This window comes from Dipteris shenzhenensis, chromosome 23 (assembly GCF_047967505.1).
Source record: "Dipteris shenzhenensis isolate YYH24624 ecotype China chromosome 23, Dip_SZ_1.0, whole genome shotgun sequence".
Classification (NCBI taxonomy): domain Eukaryota; kingdom Viridiplantae; phylum Streptophyta; class Polypodiopsida; order Gleicheniales; family Dipteridaceae; genus Dipteris; species Dipteris shenzhenensis.
The window spans coordinates 9,457,980-9,477,535 of record NC_141618.1 but is presented as its reverse complement, the minus strand read 5'-3'; the positions used below and the strand labels follow the sequence as shown (position 1 = coordinate 9,477,535).

The 19,556-nt window shown below is 45.4% G+C and overlaps 2 protein-coding genes across 4 annotated transcripts in view; one reads left to right on the top strand and one right to left on the bottom strand.

The window, feature by feature from the left end:
- Positions 1–19,556, top strand: part of LOC147886958 (histone deacetylase 5-like) — a 287,587-nt gene that overhangs the window by 98,877 nt on the left and 169,154 nt on the right. For all 3 annotated transcript variants that reach the window (XM_087394576.1, XM_087394575.1, XM_087394574.1), the window contains exons 6-7: positions 5,012–5,076; positions 5,161–5,334. In XM_087394576.1, coding sequence (XP_087250702.1) covers positions 5,012–5,076; positions 5,161–5,334 — 239 coding nt within the window. The remainder of the gene's footprint in view (positions 1–5,011; positions 5,077–5,160; positions 5,335–19,556) is intronic.
- On the bottom strand, positions 5,397–9,037 carry LOC147886959 (uncharacterized). The gene is made up of 2 exons (XM_087394049.1): positions 8,324–9,037; positions 5,397–5,402 (listed from the first exon to the last, which is right to left on the bottom strand). Exons 1-2 carry the CDS (start codon positions 9,035–9,037, stop codon positions 5,397–5,399), a joined length of 720 nt encoding a protein of 239 aa, XP_087250175.1.

Genomic DNA, 19,556 nt, shown 5'->3' with positions numbered 1-19,556 from the left:
GTGGATAGAGGGAAGGGGGTCTTACATTCTCTCCCTACTTTGGTAGGAATCCTTCGTACCCCCTCCCCAGGACTGGCTCAGCAGAACTCCTTTTCCGCTGTAGAGGACCTCTTTGACCTCCCAGATGATCTTTGACCTCCCAGATGATGATTTTGTACCTTCCACTTTCGGAGAGCCAGTTATCGACATCCCTTTTGAGAGATCTTTCTCTCTCACCTGTGGACTTTCCTCCCCTTGGACCTCGTGTGTATGGCACGAGGTCCGCTCCGGTGGAGGGTACTTTTTTTGCCACGAGGTTGGGTAAGGTATTCTGACCCGCTTCCTCCCACCGATGAGGATAGCCAGTTGGAATATACAGGGATTGGGCGGCGTCCCTCATCGCCGTTGCAGACAATTGATCAGGAATCAGCTCCATCCAGGTGTTTCAGGTGGTTCCCTAGACATGCTTTTTCTTCAGGAACACAAACTGGATGTCAGAGATTGCTCCAAGTCAGGTAAGCTGCTTTCAGGCCGGACTTTTTGGCTTCCTGCCTTGGGAACTAGAGGAGGTACATGCATATCAGTTTCAGATTCTATTCTCCCTCTGATCATTGGACATGGTACCATAACCCCCTCCAGGGCCCAGTGGGTTTTACTTCTGATTGACGGATGTAAGGTTGGTTTCCTCAACCTCTATGCTCCGAACAACAGAGGGGACCGTGTTCTGTTTTGGAAAGAGTTCCTCTCGTGGGCTGACATTACTGATTCGTGGATTATTGGAGGCGACTTCAACATGGTTGAGGCACCTTCTGATAAGCAAGGGGGCAGAGAAAGTGGTATTCATTCCCTCGAGAGAGCAGCTTGGGATGCCTTCTTGTTCAGATTCAATAGCAGAGATGTTTGGTCAGATGATGCATTTCATGTTCAGTCTCAGTCACTTTTGTTTTCATGGTCGAACCATAGGATGCAGATGCCTATCCATGCCCGAATTGACAGATTCTATGTGGATGACTGGGCTCTTGATAGAAGGGGGACAGTTTGCATTGCACCTGGTGTTTCCACTTTCGACCATTTTTCAGTAGTTTTGTCCATGTCAGAGCCCCATCTAAGACGACGGTCTCACTGTATCAGGATCCTTGATGCCTTATACACAGATGAGACCCTCACAGAGGCAGTCTTGGAGATTTGGGTTTCTCACATGCAGGGGGGGGGCGGTCCTTCACATGTGGCCACAACACTTGCCAGTATCAGCGACTTTTATCGCTCCGTTGCTAGTGCTTGGCGAGGTGAGGTACTCAAGCGAGAGATTGGTATCCGCCGGCAGTTGGTAGCCTTGCAGAGGGAGGAGCAGAAACGACCATCAGATGCTTGGGTACAGGAGCGCCTAGCTACGGCAAGGGCTCATTTGTAGACATTGCTTGATCAGAGAGCAGAGTATGCCTTCCATGCACGGGAGTCCTTTTGGATACAGATGGGAGGGAGAGTCAATAAACACTTTTTCTCTACACTTGGTCCCAAACATAGTACAGAGAGTGTCAGGCAGCTTATTGACTCTGACGGCATTTTGCAGTCTCATCCGAACCGTCATGCACTTAGCGATAGCTTTCTATGCCTTCCTTCTTTTTGCAAATCCTGACACACAGGCCAGAGATGTGGCTAGAGATGAGATTTGGCAGAGTTTACCTGTGTTGGTCACACCAGAGATGATATGCTCACTTAATGCACGCTTTACCAACACAGAGTTCAAGAGTGCTCTTTCCATCCTTCATAAGGGCAAATGCTCTGGTTCCGATGGTCTTACTCCTTTTTTTACAGCCTTTTGGGATATGATAGGTGATCATATTACTTCAGCCTTGCAGGGCATTTGGGACTCGGGTGAGATGCCTGACTCATTGAGCGAGGGACTCATACACCTTATCCCGAAAGGTGGCAACATGAATTTTGTAACCCATTGGAGACCCATCACTCTTTTGGGCACTCTGTACAAAATCCTGGCCAAGGCGATCAGTATCCGGTTATAGCCCCTTCTTCCAGACCTCATCCATGATACTCAGACAGGCTTTATGCATGGCAGGAGCATATTTGATAATATATTTTCCTTTTGGGAAGCCACAGAGTGGGCTATGCAGAGCGGGCAGAGGTTGGTAGTTCTACTCCTGGACTTCGAGAAAGCCTATGACAGAGTAGATTGGGGTTTTCTTGAGGGCGCTCTTCTACGGTTTGGATTTTCAGATGCATGGATTAGAGGGGTGGCCTCCCTTTACAGATCAATCCACAGCCAGGTTTTGATTGGAGGGGTAAGGGGTGACAAGTTTCAGATTTCCAGATCAGCTCGTTAGGGATGCCCTTTAGTCCCCTTTCTCTTTCTCTTTGTGGCAGAAGCTATGAGTATCTTTCTTAGATCTCAGGCTGAGCTTTATGGGTTGAGATTGTCCTTGAGACAGGAGCAGGAGCTTCTTGACTATGAGTTAGTTGATGACACTGCTATTTTTATTGAGGCCTCTTCGCAATCACTTGATTCTTTCCGGACAGCCTTGGATATTTTTTGCTCAGCTGCAGGGGCACACATTAATTGCATAAATCCTTTGGCTTTTGGATCAGTGATGAGGACACTCCAGGCTGGGGAGTTGACATTGGCTTTTCTTGGATTCAAGGGGTGTTCCTGTCAAATATTTGGGATGCCAGGTAGGATTGGGCATCTCTCCAGCACGACAGTTTGCCCCAGTACTAGAAAGCATAAGGAAAAAGCTCTTTTTTTGGAGCTCAGCCAAACTCGACCTTGCCTCTAGAGTTGTGGTAGTGAACCAGGTTCTCTTGGCCACCGCCTGGTTTGTGTGTTCTTGCTGGTGCTGGTCTAGGGATTGCATCACTCAGCTCATTAGACAAGTGAGGAATTTTTTATAGAGAGGACTTGATGGCACGGCAAGTGTTGCAGCGAGGGTGGCCTGGGAGACCATTATTCTCCCTATATGGGAAGGGGGCCTTAATATCATTGACCCGGACTTGCAGTGCAGAGCATTGCTTTGTAAGGTGGTGGTGAGGGAACTCATGCCTGGGAGGAACCTTGGAAGGATTTCTTTTTTGGACGCATTCAGGCTTGCACACCTACTTAGGAGATGATTGGGTGGACAGCCCTCGCTGGATTTTTACTTCCGCCTCTCTCAAGTCTTCTGCCTCTCCTCTCATGACCGCCATTCTCAAAGCTTGGGGGAGCTTCAGGAACACTCATCGAAGGGTTCCGCCCTCTACCCTTGAAGAGATTGATAGGCAACCGATCATTTGGAACGATAGTATACTTGATGAGCATGGCAGACCTCTGGGCACTTCCCATTATATGCAGTGGTCTAGATGGGAGAGAGGCCCCGCCTACACAGTAGGCACTTGGAAGGCTTTTATCAGGCTACCTGAGGATCAGAGGCTGAGGATCAGAGGCTACAATCCGTGAGTCACCTCAGAGGGGTAGCACGCAGGATTTAGTAGATAGATGCAGCCATCCCGGTGGAATGGACAGTTGAGATGCCTATTACTTCCACCACTTGGATGGGAGCTTTTTCGAGGACAGCAGTTCCTCTACAGGTGATCGCTCTTCGAGGTCTCGGGGAAGATGCTCTGGTCTTTGACGTTGGGGATGGAGGTATACTCCCTAGATCCACGGATGATATTCTTCTAGAGGTTGCCTTTCAGCCCATTAGGATTGCTGGTTTTGTGGACCATGGAGCGGGCTTGCAGTGGTACTTAGACCCCGATCCTCTGCTCTTGGCTCTAGGATCCTGGAGGTTGTGGTTATATGGAGGTGCACCTATCAGGTGCTTGCAGTGGGACCTAGGAGAGTGGGAGTGGATAGATCATGGGCACTGAGAGAGGGGGATTCCCTTCTTTCGTTTCACGGTTGGTAATGCCTGGAGATTTCAGCTGAGTGGTAGAGGTTGGATTCCCTCAAAAGCCCCCCATTGGGATAGCTTCTTCATCACCACAGATTTGCGTAGGAATTTTTGGAGGGGGCTCTGGAAATCCCTCAGAAATAGAAAGATCACTCTTTTCTTTTGGCTTTCTATTCATGGAGCGATTGCAGTGAACCTATGGAGATCACGATTTGGGGCTGATCCCACTTGCCCTCGCTGTCATTCTGTAGAGGAGTCAGTGTGACATTGCCTTTGGGACTGCAATCAAGTGAGAATTGTTTGGAAAGGAGTTGCTCAAATACTCAGCATATCGGATCGGTTGGTAAAGGGTCTATGGGCTTGGAAGTCTCTAGACATGTTTCTTGCTTACTAGCAAAAATTGCAGGAATGGTTCTATTGTGCCCACTTCTGACATAACTGGACCCAATGCTGTATGAAAGCGAGGAAAAAATGTTGCCCTTCCAGTAAGACCACTCACGTGTCATAGGTTACCTCAATCTCAAGAGGTAACACATGGATACCTCTGTGTCTCCTTATCAAATAATTTACCTTTCAAAAAATGAAAAATATTGTCCAAAATGCTATGGCCATGGACAAAACCTATATTTCCACAATTCATGATGGTAAAATGAAAGGTAATTGTCTTTTATTGCAGAAATGTGTTGCTATGGTACCTCAACACCTTCTTCAGAATGATGCCGGAAGATCATAGCAAGCATTTAGGCTAGCATCTCTGGAGAGCTTGATGCATAGAGGCACTTGATGGTTCCGAGGTCCACCCTTGTAACACTATGGCCAGTATTTGGATAGACAGTGTACACACTTTGATGGTCATGTGGTCAATTTTGCAAAGGTCTTCCAGGACTGCTTCGGCCAGGAGGACTTTTTTCCTTAGGGAGTGGAGAGTTCTTAGAGGTCACTACAGGTTTGAGGTGGCATTTTCAGCCTCAGATTTTTTTGAGTAGGGCTTGATTTTTTCCTCATGCTATGCATGGTTTACTCTTGCCTTGAGCACTTTGCTCTTCGGGCTTGTTTCATACTTGATAGGAGTCCTTTTCATGAAAAAAAGAACTTCTCTAGAATGCACTGAAGGATGATGATTTCTAACTTGTGCATCTGTCATATTACAGCGGAAGGGGATCCTTTAGGTGGTTGCCGGTTGACACCTTATGGCTATTCACAGATGACCCTTAAGGTATGATAGAAATTTAATCTGTGACATTGAGCTAAATTTTTTTCAAGTAATTAGACGGAAACTTATTTAATTGGGTGTTTGCAGTTGCTGGATTTAGCAAAAGGAAGACTTGTACTGGCACTCGAAGGAGGTTATAATCTCAATTCTATAGCTGAATCCTACTTATCATGCCTTGAAATTTTGCTTGGCGATCAGCCAGCAAATAATATTTCTTTGCTGCCATATCCTTTTGCAAGCACATGGTCACTTATTCATAAGGTATGGAAACTTCACTAATTCTCAAACACTTCACTAACTTTTTTTTTGTGAGAAGAAATATTTTATTGCTGTGAAATAATTACATTCGTAGTTACTTCCAAAGTGGAGTAACTACTACTCAACTGAAAATCTCAGTATAAGCTAGATATACATCATGATCAATCAAACGAGTCTGAAAGCAATCATAGAACGATTGCCGTAGAGATCGTTTGAAAAAAACAAAAGATGGAAAAGTAGGATCACCAAAGACTCTATGATTTCTGTCTATCCATAGAGTCCACAGTGCCCAGTAGCGCACCCAAACAAAAAATAAATCAAAACCTTGCCTAGCTGGATGAAAACCAAATAACCAGAAGAACCTGTCAAAATTAACAGTAGGAAATCTCGCTCGAAGCCGCTGTTGGATGAGAACGAGGAAATCACAAGTGTGTGGACAGTGCCAGAAGATGTGAAGCACAGATTCGGGAGAATGTAGACATCTGTGGCAAACAGCCGGAGCAATATGTCTATGTGCGAGTAACTGCCCAGATGGAAAAATGCCAAGTAGGACTCACCAAAGGAAAAGCTGTTGCCAAAGAGGGACTTTATAATGCCAAGGAGACGCAGTCGCTTTCTCCACCACTTTAGTGGGCGATCCATATACCAAACAGAATTTGCTCTGTCAGAAATCCAAGGCGGAAGTAATAACACTTTATACAGAGAAGGCACTGTGATATGTGAGAGCTTCAAAGGACGGGCTAAAGAGGAAGAAGAATGTAGAGTCCAATCCTCAAGCCTATTCTGAAGTTCCAAGTGAAGTACCGGCAAGAATAGTTGAAGCATTTCTGAAATTTGATGCCATAAAGGACGATAATGAGCTCCCAAACCATATTTGCTAGCAGCCATAGAAAAAGATAAAAGAGTGCCATCATCTAAAGTACATCCGCCACGGAGAAAATGCCTTTGAAAGATAGAAAGTAAGAACGCCTGGGTTCTTGTATAGCCAAAGGAGGGTGAAATACTTTGGACCAATAAATATTCTCAGCCCTCAAGGAATTTCCCGACAAAGAATCCTTGCCATTCCATTCCAGGTGGGACAAAATATGCTTCCAATCAAGAAGCAAACGAGAGACAAAAGGACAGCCTCTGATCTTGCCTTGAATAGAGCCAAATAGGAAATCCCACTGTGTAGGTTGCCAATGCCCAAAAGCAGAAGTATCAATATGCAACAAAAGAGAGCGGATCATGAAAGCCCAAGGCTGATCCCCCTGCATGAACTGCAACATCATTTTCTCCCTGTGAGCAAGTATATGCATTTGAATATTGAGTATGTTCAGACCCCCGTGCACCTTTGGAGAGCAGAGACGATGCATAGAGAGTAATCTGAGACTTTTCTTGCCATTTACTAAACACCAAAAAATCTCCATGATAGCAGACATAAAGGAAACCAGATCTGCCTTAGTGAACATGATGAGAGGCAGATAGAATTGTCTGTATGCTATCAAAATGGATTGCGTTATTCGCAAACGAACATGTACTGGCCAAGTTGCAAGCTTCCAATATTCAAGTTTTGCGCTTAACTTTGTAAGCACCCAATCAGTATGTTGAGAACGAGTAAGCCCCCAACCTAGAGGATAGCCAAGATGTCGAATCAGTTGAGAAGTTGGAACAATTTCCCCAGGCCACAAAAGAGTGTGCCAGTCTTTAGCATGCAATGGCAATAATTTTGATTTCTGGAAATTGACACGAAGACCAGCAGCCAAACCATATGTAGAAAGAGCCTGCATAATCATGGAGGGATTGCTCCGAGTATTTTTGGGGGTAAAGAAAGAATCATCAACATATGCTTGGGCGATCATGCTCCGGCTGCCAGGAATTTCCAATCCGTGCAACATGCTAGTGTCCAAAAGGTGGTCCATATATTGAAGCATTGGATGAGTGGCTATGGCAAAAGTAAAGCACTGAGGGGACAGCCTTGCCGAATAGAACAACCAAGAGTCCAGGTTGTAGAAATATCCCTTGAAAGTATGCAGGCAGCTTTACTATCTTGATATAACCAATTGATAACTTGCTGCATTTTTGGGCCAAATCCCAAGGCTTGCATAGTTGATGAAATAAAATCCCACTTGACAGTATCAAAAGCTTTGGCAATATCAACTTGCAATAGCAAAACATCCTACTGCATATATTTGGCATATTCGATTCCAACATAAGCATTAGCAATGTTATCTGTGATATGCCTACGAGGAACAAAACCATATTGCGCAGGATGCAACCCATCATGTAAATAGCCTTTCAACCGATCAACAATCATTTTGGTAGTAAATTTATAAATGACCGGCATAAGCGTGAAAGGTCTCGAATCAGCCAAATATTCACAAATTTGCTTTTTTGGAAGGAGTTTGACAAGACCTTGCTTACAAGTGTCTGGCATTTTTTGATTTTGCCAAGCAGAGTTCACTAGCGGAGGCTCGTTGGCTGATTGCTTGAGGCGCTAGAGCTCACACACCTCTCCTCTCCATTGCTCCTCCTCTTCTACACACCTTTCTCAACACACTTTTTTGTGAAACCAAGATACTTATATTATGAGACATTCATTTACATCCGAGCAGTGCTCAAAAGAGAGCCAAAGCCCTATCCATCAGAAGCAGTAAAAGAAAAGCTGAATACAAGAAACATCCAAATCTTCCTCATGTAAGGCATCATATAAAGACTGCCTCATTGCGGCTCGGAAGAACTCATAAGGATGCTGAAGGGGAGAATTCAGATATGCTTGATTGTGCTACAGCCAGAGGGTCCATAAGGCCCAGTATCTGATCCAGTGGAAGAAAAGAGAATACTGTGACAAAGAAGCTGATAGTTTGCCATACATCCAGAAAAACCTGTAGAACCTATGTGCTGGAAATCTGAGAGATAAAAAATAGGAGATTCTGTCTAGGTCTCTGGAATATGAACAAAACCACAATAAATGCGGAATACTCTCAGATGTAAGGTGACATCTTGGACAAACAGGTGAAGCTATCCGTCTTTGAGCCAATTTCACTCCCACTAGAAGAATACCAACAATACATCGCCATAGAAAGAGTCGTTGCTTCAATGGCATTTTCAACTTCCATATCAATTGCAATTTTCCTTTCCACCAGGCTAATGACTTGTTCAAATGCCATAGAGAATTAGCATGATGGGCAATCCAGGGAGGAGGTAATATCAATTGATAAGCCTGTATAGAAGTCAATAAATTCAAAGGCCTAGAGGATATGCTTGTATTTGAAGACCAAAGGTGCCAATCTTGAAGCCTGTCTCTGACATTCAATGTCGGAATTGGAACCAGAGGGAGTAAGAGATCAGCAATAGCTTTCCAAATAGGTCTATGATGCATCCCCAGATTGTATTGTCGACATGCTACTGGAAAAGTGAGAATATTTCCTTGCATATCTACCACGTCATCAATGAACCGGATACCCATTCTCATAAGATTGTAAGCTCTGATGGGTTGTTGAACAGCAAGGGGAGAGGAAAACACAGCACTCCAATGAATACTTTCCATTGTGAGTGAGGAAGCTAAAGAAGCAGGATGGGGAGACCATTTGATGTGAGAGAGTACTTGCTTCCAGTCCTGAATCAAGGAATTAGAAAATGGACAACCAGGGATTTTACCTTGCAATTTGCCAAGCACTACTTCTGATGGATCAACTAGCCAGTGTCCATAAGCATTAGTGCTCATCTGTCCACACAAAATTGCCAACATGATAGACCAAGGCTGCTCTTGTTTAAAAAAGGTCTTGAGCATAGTGATCTTTCTTGCCAACACATGAAATTTGATGTTTATTATATTCAAACCACCATGCATTCTTGGTGAACAAAGCATATCCATTTTGAGCAGCCGTAAAGCTTTTTTATGAAGCTTAGTTTTCCAAAAAATCTCCATGGCTTGAGACATAAAGGAAGTGAGATCTCGAGATGACCAATGTAATAGAGGAAGGTAGAACTGGACATAAGCTAGAACAATAGACTGGACAATCCGAAGCCGTACATGCAGAGGCCAAGTGGAGATCTTCCAATAATCTAATTTGTCCTGAATTTTGTTTGACACCCATGACATTTGTTGCTTATCACTGATTTTCCAGCCAATGGGATAGCCCAAATGTCTTACTATGTTTTCCGGATAAATAATCTGGCCTGGCCACAGGGTAGCATGCCAGTCACAATGCTTAAGAGGCAAGAGTTTTGATTTCTGAAAATTGATTTTAAGACCAGCTGCCAACCCAAAATCTGAAAGGGTATCCATCAAGAGGCGAATCTCCAAAGGACTATTCTTTGGCATGAAGGCCTGTGCAATGAGGGGTTGTGAACCAGAAATCTGAAGCCCCTCTAGCTGTCCAGTATCAACCATCTGATCCATATAAAGAAGCAAAGAATGTGAAGCCATGGCATATAGCAAAGCACTGAGAGGGCATCCCTGTCAAACGGAACGTTCGAGAGTCCAAGACTCAAACAAATGATTCCCTATAAAGCATTGTGCAGTGGAATTTGAGTAAGGCCAATATATGACATTAACTAGCTTTGGCCCAAAACCAAGTTTTGACATGATTTGAGAGACATAATCCCACTGTACTGTATCAAATGCCTTCGCCACATCCACCTGCATAACCAGCACATCTTGATCTGAATATTTTGCATATTCCATTGCGATGAGAGTGTTAGAGATATTGTCATGTATGTGCCGTCTTGGAACAAAACGATATTGCCTGGGATGAAGTCCATCATGAAGGATATCCTTTATCTGATGTACCAACATTTTGGCAATCAGTTTGTATATAACCGGCATCAAAGTGATGGGTCTCCAGTCATCCATAGTCTCACATAGAGGTTTTTTGGGCACAAGCTTAACCAGACCATGCTTCCAAGCTGAGGGAAAATGTTGCTGCTGCCAGGCTACATTTATAAACTGCAGAATTGGACCCTTCAATTCAGGCCAAAAGGCTTCAAAAAATTCAACTGTCAGACCATCCCAGCCAGGGAATTTATGTTTACCTAAATGCCGAAGAGCTTCATCCAATTCAACATCTGTAAAAGACATTTCCAGCATTGAGGCTTTTGCAAAGAGACAATAGGAGAAACAAGCGCAGTAAATCTGTTTCGAGCTGAAACAACCTGAGGTGTAGAAAAAGATGGCTGGGAAAAAAGAAGCTAAAAATGATCCAAACATTGTTTTTCCAGCTGAGATAGAGTCTGGGTCCAAAGTCCATCTGGTTTCCTGACCCTCATGATAGATTGGCTTTTTCTATTTGCATGTAAGTTCCGAAAAAAGGATTTCGAGGAACAGCCCTTATCTAGCATAGGTTTAGCTCTGGCCCTGATCTGCCATTTGGACAGCTTGCGGTTATCACTGGCATCAATTATGGAGGAAGCACAGGACAATAAGTGCTGCTCAGAAGCAGATAGAGATTTTTGATGACTAAGCTGTACCAAATACTGCTTGTATGATTTTGCCCACTGGATATGCTGTCTGGTTTCTGCCATATACCATCTTCCATATTCCTTTATGACATTTTGAATACGATGTATGAAAGAGGTCCAAGCAAAGTCCAGATCCTCCTGAGCATGAGATAGCAATGGCCTGCAAGCCAGTCTGATCATATGCTGGAATTTTTCATGTGAGAGATATAATTGATTGACCTGTAAATACCTGACTGAAGAGAGCTGCAAATCATCCAGAGGCATACCAAAAGAACGGGCGAGCCAAAGTGGAGTATGATCAGATAATTGTTGTGAATAATCAGTCCACATTTGACATGTATATTCATCATATTGCTGAGCATGAATGAGATAATATCTATCAAGCCTGGCCCAATATTATGTAAAAGCATTATGATGATATGTGAATCCCATAACTGATGGGTGAGTTGCTGTCCATAAATCTGCAAATTGAAGAGATGATGTCATATGTTCCCATTGCTGGATTTCAGAGGGCAGCATATGGGATTTATGTGTGGTATTGTCCTTCCAGTGAGGAGAATTGTTGAAATCACCACAAAGTAGAGCATTTGAAGACCAAGGATATTGCTTGATGGAGTTCCACATTTGAGCTCTGGAAGCTGAATTTTGAGAGGCATACAAAGATCCTATTTCAAAAATCTCTCCATTAATCATACATTGGATGATCATCCATCGTCCACCAAGATCATTATATGCTATCCAAGGTTGCAGATCATGTCTGGCTAGAATGCACAGCCCAGAAAATTGTTCAGATTCTGAATAAAATATATCATATCCAGACAAAAACCCATGCTGGCCAGCAAAAAAATGCTGATTATGCTCTTGCAGACACACAACATCCGGTGTGTGGATAAAAAAGAAAAAATGTTTTTCACTTGTTGCGTGTTGATGGGTGAGTGCAGAGCTATGTATATAGCTAGTTGGTTGTGGAAATGAGCTGTGGGTAGCCTCATGATGGACTCCACACTGATGACATATTGTCTTGAGATGGAAGACGCTTCTACAAGGACTTCTGGGAGATAATGAAGTGCAGTGTAGGATCACCAGACAATCCAGAGCAGTGTGACGGGGTTTTGTTGTGGGATGGCATACGCCTTTCATGGTTGTCCCGAGTCCTCTCTGTATGAGGCCATGAACTAAATGCTAAGTGTTGGTGGCATGCAAGTGAGTGAGTGCCTAACTAGAACCATATGGGCATTAAGAGCTTTGGTATAGTTAAAGGGAAGGGGGAAGAGTGGTGAAAAAGGAAATGCATGACGTGGCTATAATCAAAGGAGGCCATGCATGCTACGTGAAAAAGAAAGGAGGCTTCTGGTCAACGAGCTGGCAGGAAGTCACATGCTCGGAGATGACAGCTTGCAGGAGAATTTCGGAAGGAGATCGTGACCCATGGGGGAGCTCCGTGAACATGGGGAAGACTGTGGAAGCTAATCAACGGGACTGTGGTCGCTATGATCTGGAGAGAGGTTGCTGAATGAGGTGTGTGGAGAGTTTCAGGGAGCTGGAGAGCGGAAGGCGTAGGGAGGCTCGTGTGCAACAAAGACAGAGTGTTGGCTCCGTGGTGTAGAAGAGGCTCTTCAGGATGAAGCCGACGGCAAACGAGGCCCAGGGGGAGGAAGGAGGAGTATCCGATGGTCTAGCTGGGGAAGCTGGAGGCTGAGAAGACGGTGGGCGACGGGAGACCAGATGACGGGCTAGGACGAGCTTAGAAGAGCAAAGGAGTGAAGGGACTGAAGGTGGATGGGAGAAAGAGCTTGGGGAGCGGGATGCAGAAATAGAATGAGGGAGCACAGAAGGAGAGGGTGAGCTGGTGATACGCGAGGATGGAACTATGAAGATGGCACGAAGATCCTACACGGAGGGCCGAGGGCTCGAATGTGGTCTGGGAAGGATGGCGCAAGGAGTACGTGAAGTCAGGGAATACCTTCAGTGTCAATAGGGCTCTGGAATCCGGCTGAGGGAGGGAGGCTTTCGACAGAGAAGGGATCTTGATTATGGATTGCTGGGGACCAAAGCGTTGTGGGTGCTCTGAGAGCAGCGGAGGGACTATGAGCAGCTATTGTCATGAAGGAGAGGTCGTCTTGCTGGAAGATGCTTGAATGGGTGAAGCGTCTCTACTATGCAATTTAAAGTCCGTAAGCTCTATGAACAAGAGTGAAGCCATAGAGTAGCTATCGTCGTGTGAAAGGAGATGGGCGATGAAGGGAAGTGGTGCTTGTAGAGATGCAATCTGTGCATGGAGTGAGCGACTAGAGAGGCGATACAATTACAGACCAGAGGATTGGATTGGAGGTCGAAGATGGCAAAGAGGAAGGGATACCAGTGACCTTGGAGAGGAGAAAGGGTCCATGATCCTTGATGGACGGTCGGTGATGGGTTCTTGAGAAGTTGGCATCTCGATTTGTTGTGGGTGATGAGGAGAGTTTTGTGAGCAATGAAAGCTACGGTGAAGACTATTGTGTGTGACGGATGTGGAAGCTCGTAGAAGCGGAAGGTCTAAGGGAGGAAGTAGGTTCGGTAAACATGAGGTGACGGATGTGGAAGCTTTTGAGAGTGGAAGGGCTACGAGAGAGTAGGAGAGGTATGTGAGCTTGTAGGAGGAGCAGAAGTTGAGGAGTTTAGAGGGTGAAGATCCCAAAAGAGAACACATGAGCTGAGACGGAAGGTGAATTCAGTGAGCAGGGAAGAGATATGCAGGGAGATAGAGATAAAGGCTATCTCGAATGATGCTTAATAGTTGAGCTGAAGCAATGGCTGTCGGGAGTTTGCGAATGGGAGAGGGTCTCAACCATAGAGGCTTGGATCAATACCTTGGATACAAGAGGGCCATGAGTTGGTATGCTTTGTAAGGGAAGCTTGATTTCCAGAGAATTTGAGGGCCTTGTGAGCTTGAGCTCAGTCATCAGTAGGAGCTTGTGTTGGGCTGTGTGGTCCACTAGGTTCTTTTTTAGTTTCCTTGGCTTCCGAGGAAGTGAGGCCAGAGTGTGAGTTGTATCTGAAGGTATATGTAGAGACAATGTTATTGAATGGATGCCTTTTGCTTTGTGATTGTGTTGTTCGTGTGTTTTAATCGTGGATGAGGGTGGCTGTGAAGGCGGGTTAGGCTCTACTCTTTTTGTCCATCCACGTTTTGGTGCCTCCACGGAGGAGTTCACTTCAGTTTACAGGATTGGAGGAGCAGGTGTTCTGAGACGTGTTGCAAGCAATGGGGAGAAATCCACACATGAGAGTGATACAGTGTGAGTGGTGTGGAAAATGTGGTCACAGGAAGGACAGATGTATTGAAGTCCAGCTACGTGTGATCCGACTCTGAGCCAGAGTGCAGAGAGCTTTGAAAGTGCTTGCCCGCAGGAAAAAGAATGCTCTTCAGATGCAGAGTGAGCTTCTTCAGTAGTGTATTTGTTTTGTTGCCTTCGAGTTTTGTTGTGGTTGAGAAAGCCAGGGTGTGTGACAGTTGAAAGATTGTGAGGATGGCAGAGGACTTTCCAGAGTTTTGGGGGATGCCATATGAGAATGCAGTGAGATTCTTGGAAAAGATGGAATTTACAGCACTGATGAAGGATAGGGCAACCCCTGAGATTTTGTTTCAGATCTTGAATTATTGTTTGCAGGGAGATGCAAAAGCATGGTTGCAGACTCAAGTGGCTGCCTTCAAGACTGTTCATCCTCAGCAGCAAAATCCGGAGTATACAGAGGTGAGAGCAGCTTTTCTTGCACGGTTTGCACAATCCAGGAGCCCTAATGAAGTATGGAAGGAGTTGTGCAAAATTCAGCAAAAGGATAGTCAGGATGTGGATCAGTATCTCATAAAGTTTGGTAGACTGTGGAGTCTATGGTGTGAGGTTTTGATTCCTGAAGTACCCCCGCAGATGATAAAGAGAGACCGGTTTGTGGCTGGTCTGGTGCCTTCACTCCGTCTGAAGGTGGAGATGAAGAATATTGATAGTTTTGAGGATGCAGTCAGAGTGGCTAGAGAGAAAGAATGGAAGGTCAAGAGACTGAGGCAGCTTGGTATGCAAGAGGAGCCTAAAACCCTGGTCAGTAGGCCAGAAATGATCAAGGCATATGTAGAGAGAGAGCCGGTGTCTGTTCCTGTGCAGGATGATTCCCTGAGAAAGGATTTGCATGAAGTTGTGGAGCTGATGAAAACACTCAGCCTAAATTGGATGGAGACTACTGCAGGAAGAAGCAGAGGTCAAAATAACAGGAGAGAGGCTATGGATGGAGGAGAAGGAAGTTCAACTGGTGCAAGGAGAGTACCAGATTATGTGATGAGCTGTAGGCTGGAATTGGAAGAGGAACCTGAGGAGACAGTCACAGATGAAGAGAGAGATTTTTTGAGTGAGACAGAGGAAGAGAGCATCTCATCAGAAGAAGAAAGTCAGTTGTCTTCACTGTTGAAGAAGCCGGATGTTGATGATGTAAGGGAGCTGGATATCATTACACTTATGAGTGGAGGCTTGTCAGTTGCTATGGAGGAGGGTGTTGCTCAGCTAGTTCTGTGTGAGTTGGTAGAAGAGAGCCCGAGAGAAGGGGTTGCTACCATAGATGGCAGAAATGTTGAGAGCCCATTAATGGCAGCTAAAGATAAGTCTGTGTGTGTGGATAATGATCATGCTCCAGTGTTGTGTGGTGATGATGTGCATATGATGGCTGAATGCAATCAGTTTGTGGTTGACACTGTGATTGTGCATACCGAAGAAGCTGAGATTTCAGGTTCAGCAAATGAGGAAGAGAGGTGTGAAACTAGTAGTGAAGATGAGAGCTCAATCATGTGTGACAGTGATGAAGCTGATGTGGCTATTACTGATAAAGCAAAAGACCTGCAGTTAAAACACTTAGTTTGGATGGGACCAGCAAGTGTTGATAGTGTGCATGCAAACTGTGATGTGTATGATGAGATTAAGACTCAGTGTATACAGGATGATGATGATTCAGAGGATGAGCTGGATTGCTTCCTTGATGATGCACTGGATGATATGTTAGCATTGATCTCTTCAGAAGAGAATGAAAACACCAGTATGCATGTTGAGAAGGACAGCAGTGATAGTGTGGTTGATGATCAGCTAGATGCTTTACTTGATGATACCCTCATGGATTTTGCATGTGTGGTTGGCAATGACAAGAGAGAGTGTGCTGATATATTTGAGCATTCTACAGATGGGAAGGATGTCATTTTGCTCCTGGGTGATCTTGATAATTCATGTGATGGGTTGAGTTTTGCAGCTTCGAAGGTTGAGACAATAGGGTATGCTGAGAAGTCCCTAATCACAGATTATGAGCTGGTTGTGCCCGTGAGATTTGTGTGTGAGGTTGTGACCTCAAAAGATGTAGCTCATGTGAAGATGGGCAAGACTCATGATATAAGTGTGACGGCTGATAGCCAGTGGAGTTGTGTAATATCTTGGCAGGATAAGATATGGGATCCTGGAGGCTTAGTGAGGAAGTGGATACATGGAAGGAGCTGGTGGCTACATCAAATTGGTGTGTTGTTGATTCCATTTGATCCAGGAGGATGGTGGATTATGCATATCTGGCAGTGCAGGGTTCAAAGTTATCCTTTTGATCTGGGAGAAGAAAAGCACAGGCATAGAGCACAAGCTTGCTTTGTTTTTGATCCAGGTGGTTTGCTGATGTTTCTCTTTAGCTGCTGGACATGAATGTCACAGCAGAAGAGTAGGGGTTGCTAGAGATGTGTGGATAAAAAAGAAAAAATGTTTTTCACTTGTTGTTGCGTGTTGATGGGTGAGTGCAGAGCTATGTATATAGCTAGTTGGTTGTGGAAATGAGCTGTGCGTAGCCTCATGATGGACTCCACACTGATGACATATTGTCTTGAGATGGAAGACGCTTCTACAAGGACTTCTGGGAGATAATGAAGTGCAGTGTAGGATCACCAGACAATCCAGAGCAGTGTGACGGGGTTTTGTTGTGGGATGGGATACGCCTTTCATGGTTGTCCCGAGTCCTCTCTGTATGAGGCCATGAACTAAATGCTAAGTGTTGGTGGCATGCAAGTGAGTGAGTGCCTAACTAGAACCATATGGGCATTAAGAGCTTTGGTATAGTTAAAGGGAAGGGGGAAGAGTGGTGAAAAAGGAAATGCATGACGTGGCTATAATCAAAGGAGGCCATGCATGCTACGTGAAAAAGAAAGGAGGCTTCTGGTCAACGAGCTGGCAGGAAGTCACATGCTCGGAGATGACAGCTTGCAGGAGAATTTCGGAAGGAGATCGTGACCCATGGGGGAGCTCCGTGAACATGGGGAAGACTGTGGAAGCTAATCAACGGGACTGTGGTCGCTATGATCTGGAGAGAGGTTGCTGAATGAGGTGTGTGGAGAGTTTCAGGGAGCTGGAGAGCGGAAGGCGTAGGGAGGCTCGTGTGCAACAAAGACAGAGTGTTGGCTCCGTGGTGTAGAAGAGGCTCTTCAGGATGAAGCAGCAAATGAGGCCCAGGGGGAGGAAGGAGGAGTATCCGATGGTCTAGCTGGGGAAGCTGGAGGCTGAGAAGACGGTGGGCGACGGGAGACCAGATGACGGGCTAGGACGAGCTTAGAAGAGCAAAGGAGTGAAGGGACTGAAGGTGGATGGGAGAAAGAGCTTGGGGAGCGGGATGCAGAAATAGAATGAGGGAGCACAGAAGGAGAGGGTGAGCTGGTGATACGCGAGGATGGAACTATGAAGATGGCACGAAGATCCTACACGGAGGGCCGAGGGCTCGAATGTGGTCTGGGAAGGATGGCGCAAGGAGTACGTGAAGTCAGGGAATACCTTCAGTGTCAATAGGGCTCTGGAATCCGGCTGAGGGAGGGAGGCTTTCGACAGAGAAGGGATCTTGATTATGGATTGCTGGGGACCAAAGCGTTGTGGGTGCTCTGAGAGCAGCGGAGGGACTATGAGCAGCTATCGTCATGAAGGAGAGGTCGTCTTGCTGGAAGATGCTTGAATGGGTGAAGCGTCTCTACTATGCAATTTAAAGTCCGTAAGCTCTATGAACAAGAGTGAAGCCATAGAGTAGCTATCGTCGTGTGAAAGGAGATGGGCGATGAAGGGAAGTGGTGCTTGTAGAGATGCAATCTGTGCATGGAGTGAGCGACTAGAGAGGCGATACAATTACAGACCAGAGGATTGGATTGGAGGTCGAAGATGGCAAAGAGGAAGGGATACCAGTGACCTTGGAGAGGAGAAAGGGTCCATGATCCTTGATGGACGGTCGGTGATGGGTTCTTGAGAAGTTGGCATCTCGATTTGTTGTGGGTGATGAGGAGAGTTTTGTGAGCAATGAAAGCTACGGTGAAGACTATTGTGTGTGACGGATGTGGAAGCTCGTAGAAGCGGAAGGTCTAAGGGAGGAAGTAGGTTCGGTAAACATGAGGTGACGGATGTGGAAGCTTTTGAGAGTGGAAGGGCTACGAGAGAGCAGGAGAGGTATGTGAGCTTGTAGGAGGAGCAGAAGTTGAGGAGTTTAGAGGGTGAAGATCCCAAAAGAGAACACATGAGCTGAGACGGAAGGTGAATTCAGTGAGCAGGGAAGAGATATGCAGGGAGATAGAGATAAAGGCTATCTCGAATGATGCTTAATAGTTGAGCTGAAGCAATGGCTGTCGGGAGCTTTCGAATGGGAGAGGGTCTCAACCATAGAGGCTTGGATCAATACCTTGGATACAAGAGGGCCATGAGTTGGTATGCTTTGTAAGGGAAGCTTGTTTTCCAGAGAATTTGAGGGCCTTGTGAGCTTGAGCTCAGTCATCAGTAGGAGCTTGTGTTGGGCTGTGTGGTCCACTAGGTTCTTTTTTAGTTTCCTTGGCTTCCGAGGAAGTGAGGCCAGAGTGTGAGTTGTATCTGAAGGTATATGTAGAGACAATGATATTGAATGGATGCCTTTTGCTTTGTGATTGTGTTGTTCGTGTGTTTTAAACGTGGATGAGGGTGGCTGTGAAGGCGGGTTAGGCTCTACTCTTTTTGTCCATCCACCGGATGAGTTGTATTTATGTAATGCCATAGAAGCCTCCATTTATTCTGGTTGCAGAGGCCCTGTATATTATAGGAAAAACATTTAAGAGAAGCACGCATGAAAATATATACAAGAGATAATCAGTCCTCCAAAAGAACGGGAGGCCTCAAGCCTCTGCCATTGCCACAGGGTCTTGCTGACCCTCAGCATCCCATTCCCTGATAATATCATCTTCTTCACAAAGGGGAAGACCTTTCTTGACTGCATTAACCCATGCCTTTGAGATGGGGTTGCTTGGAGAGGTAGAAGATTGTCGTGGAGAAGGAGCAGAGGCATCCCAATTATGAGATTGGAGAGGTCTTTGTTTGAGAGGCACCGTCTTCTTTGCAGTCTGCCATCCCTCATGAGAAGATGTGTTATTTTCCCCTAACTTGCTTTTTCCTTTATCCTTATTTTGAGCTGAATTGGCCTGGCTCCCTGTATGAAGTGAAGGCTTTGCTCCTTTAGCCTTAATCTTTTCCACACATGTCTTCTGACCTCCTTTATTAGAAGGCAGAGGGATAGCTGCTGGAGCGTGGTAGATATGCAAGGAAATATTCTCACTTTTCCAGTAGCATGTCGACAATACAATCTGGGGATGCATCATAGACCTATTTGGAAAGCTATTGCTGATCTCTTACTCCCTCTAGTTCCGATTCCGACATTGAATGTCAGAGACAGGCTTCAAGATTGGCACCTTTGGTCTTCAAATACAAGCATATCCTCTAGGCCTTTGAATTTATTGACTT

Coding starts and splice junctions, on each gene's coding strand:
- LOC147886959 (XM_087394049.1), bottom strand. CDS start 9,037: ATGAGCACTAATGCTTATGGACACTGGCTAGTTGATCCATCAGAAGTA.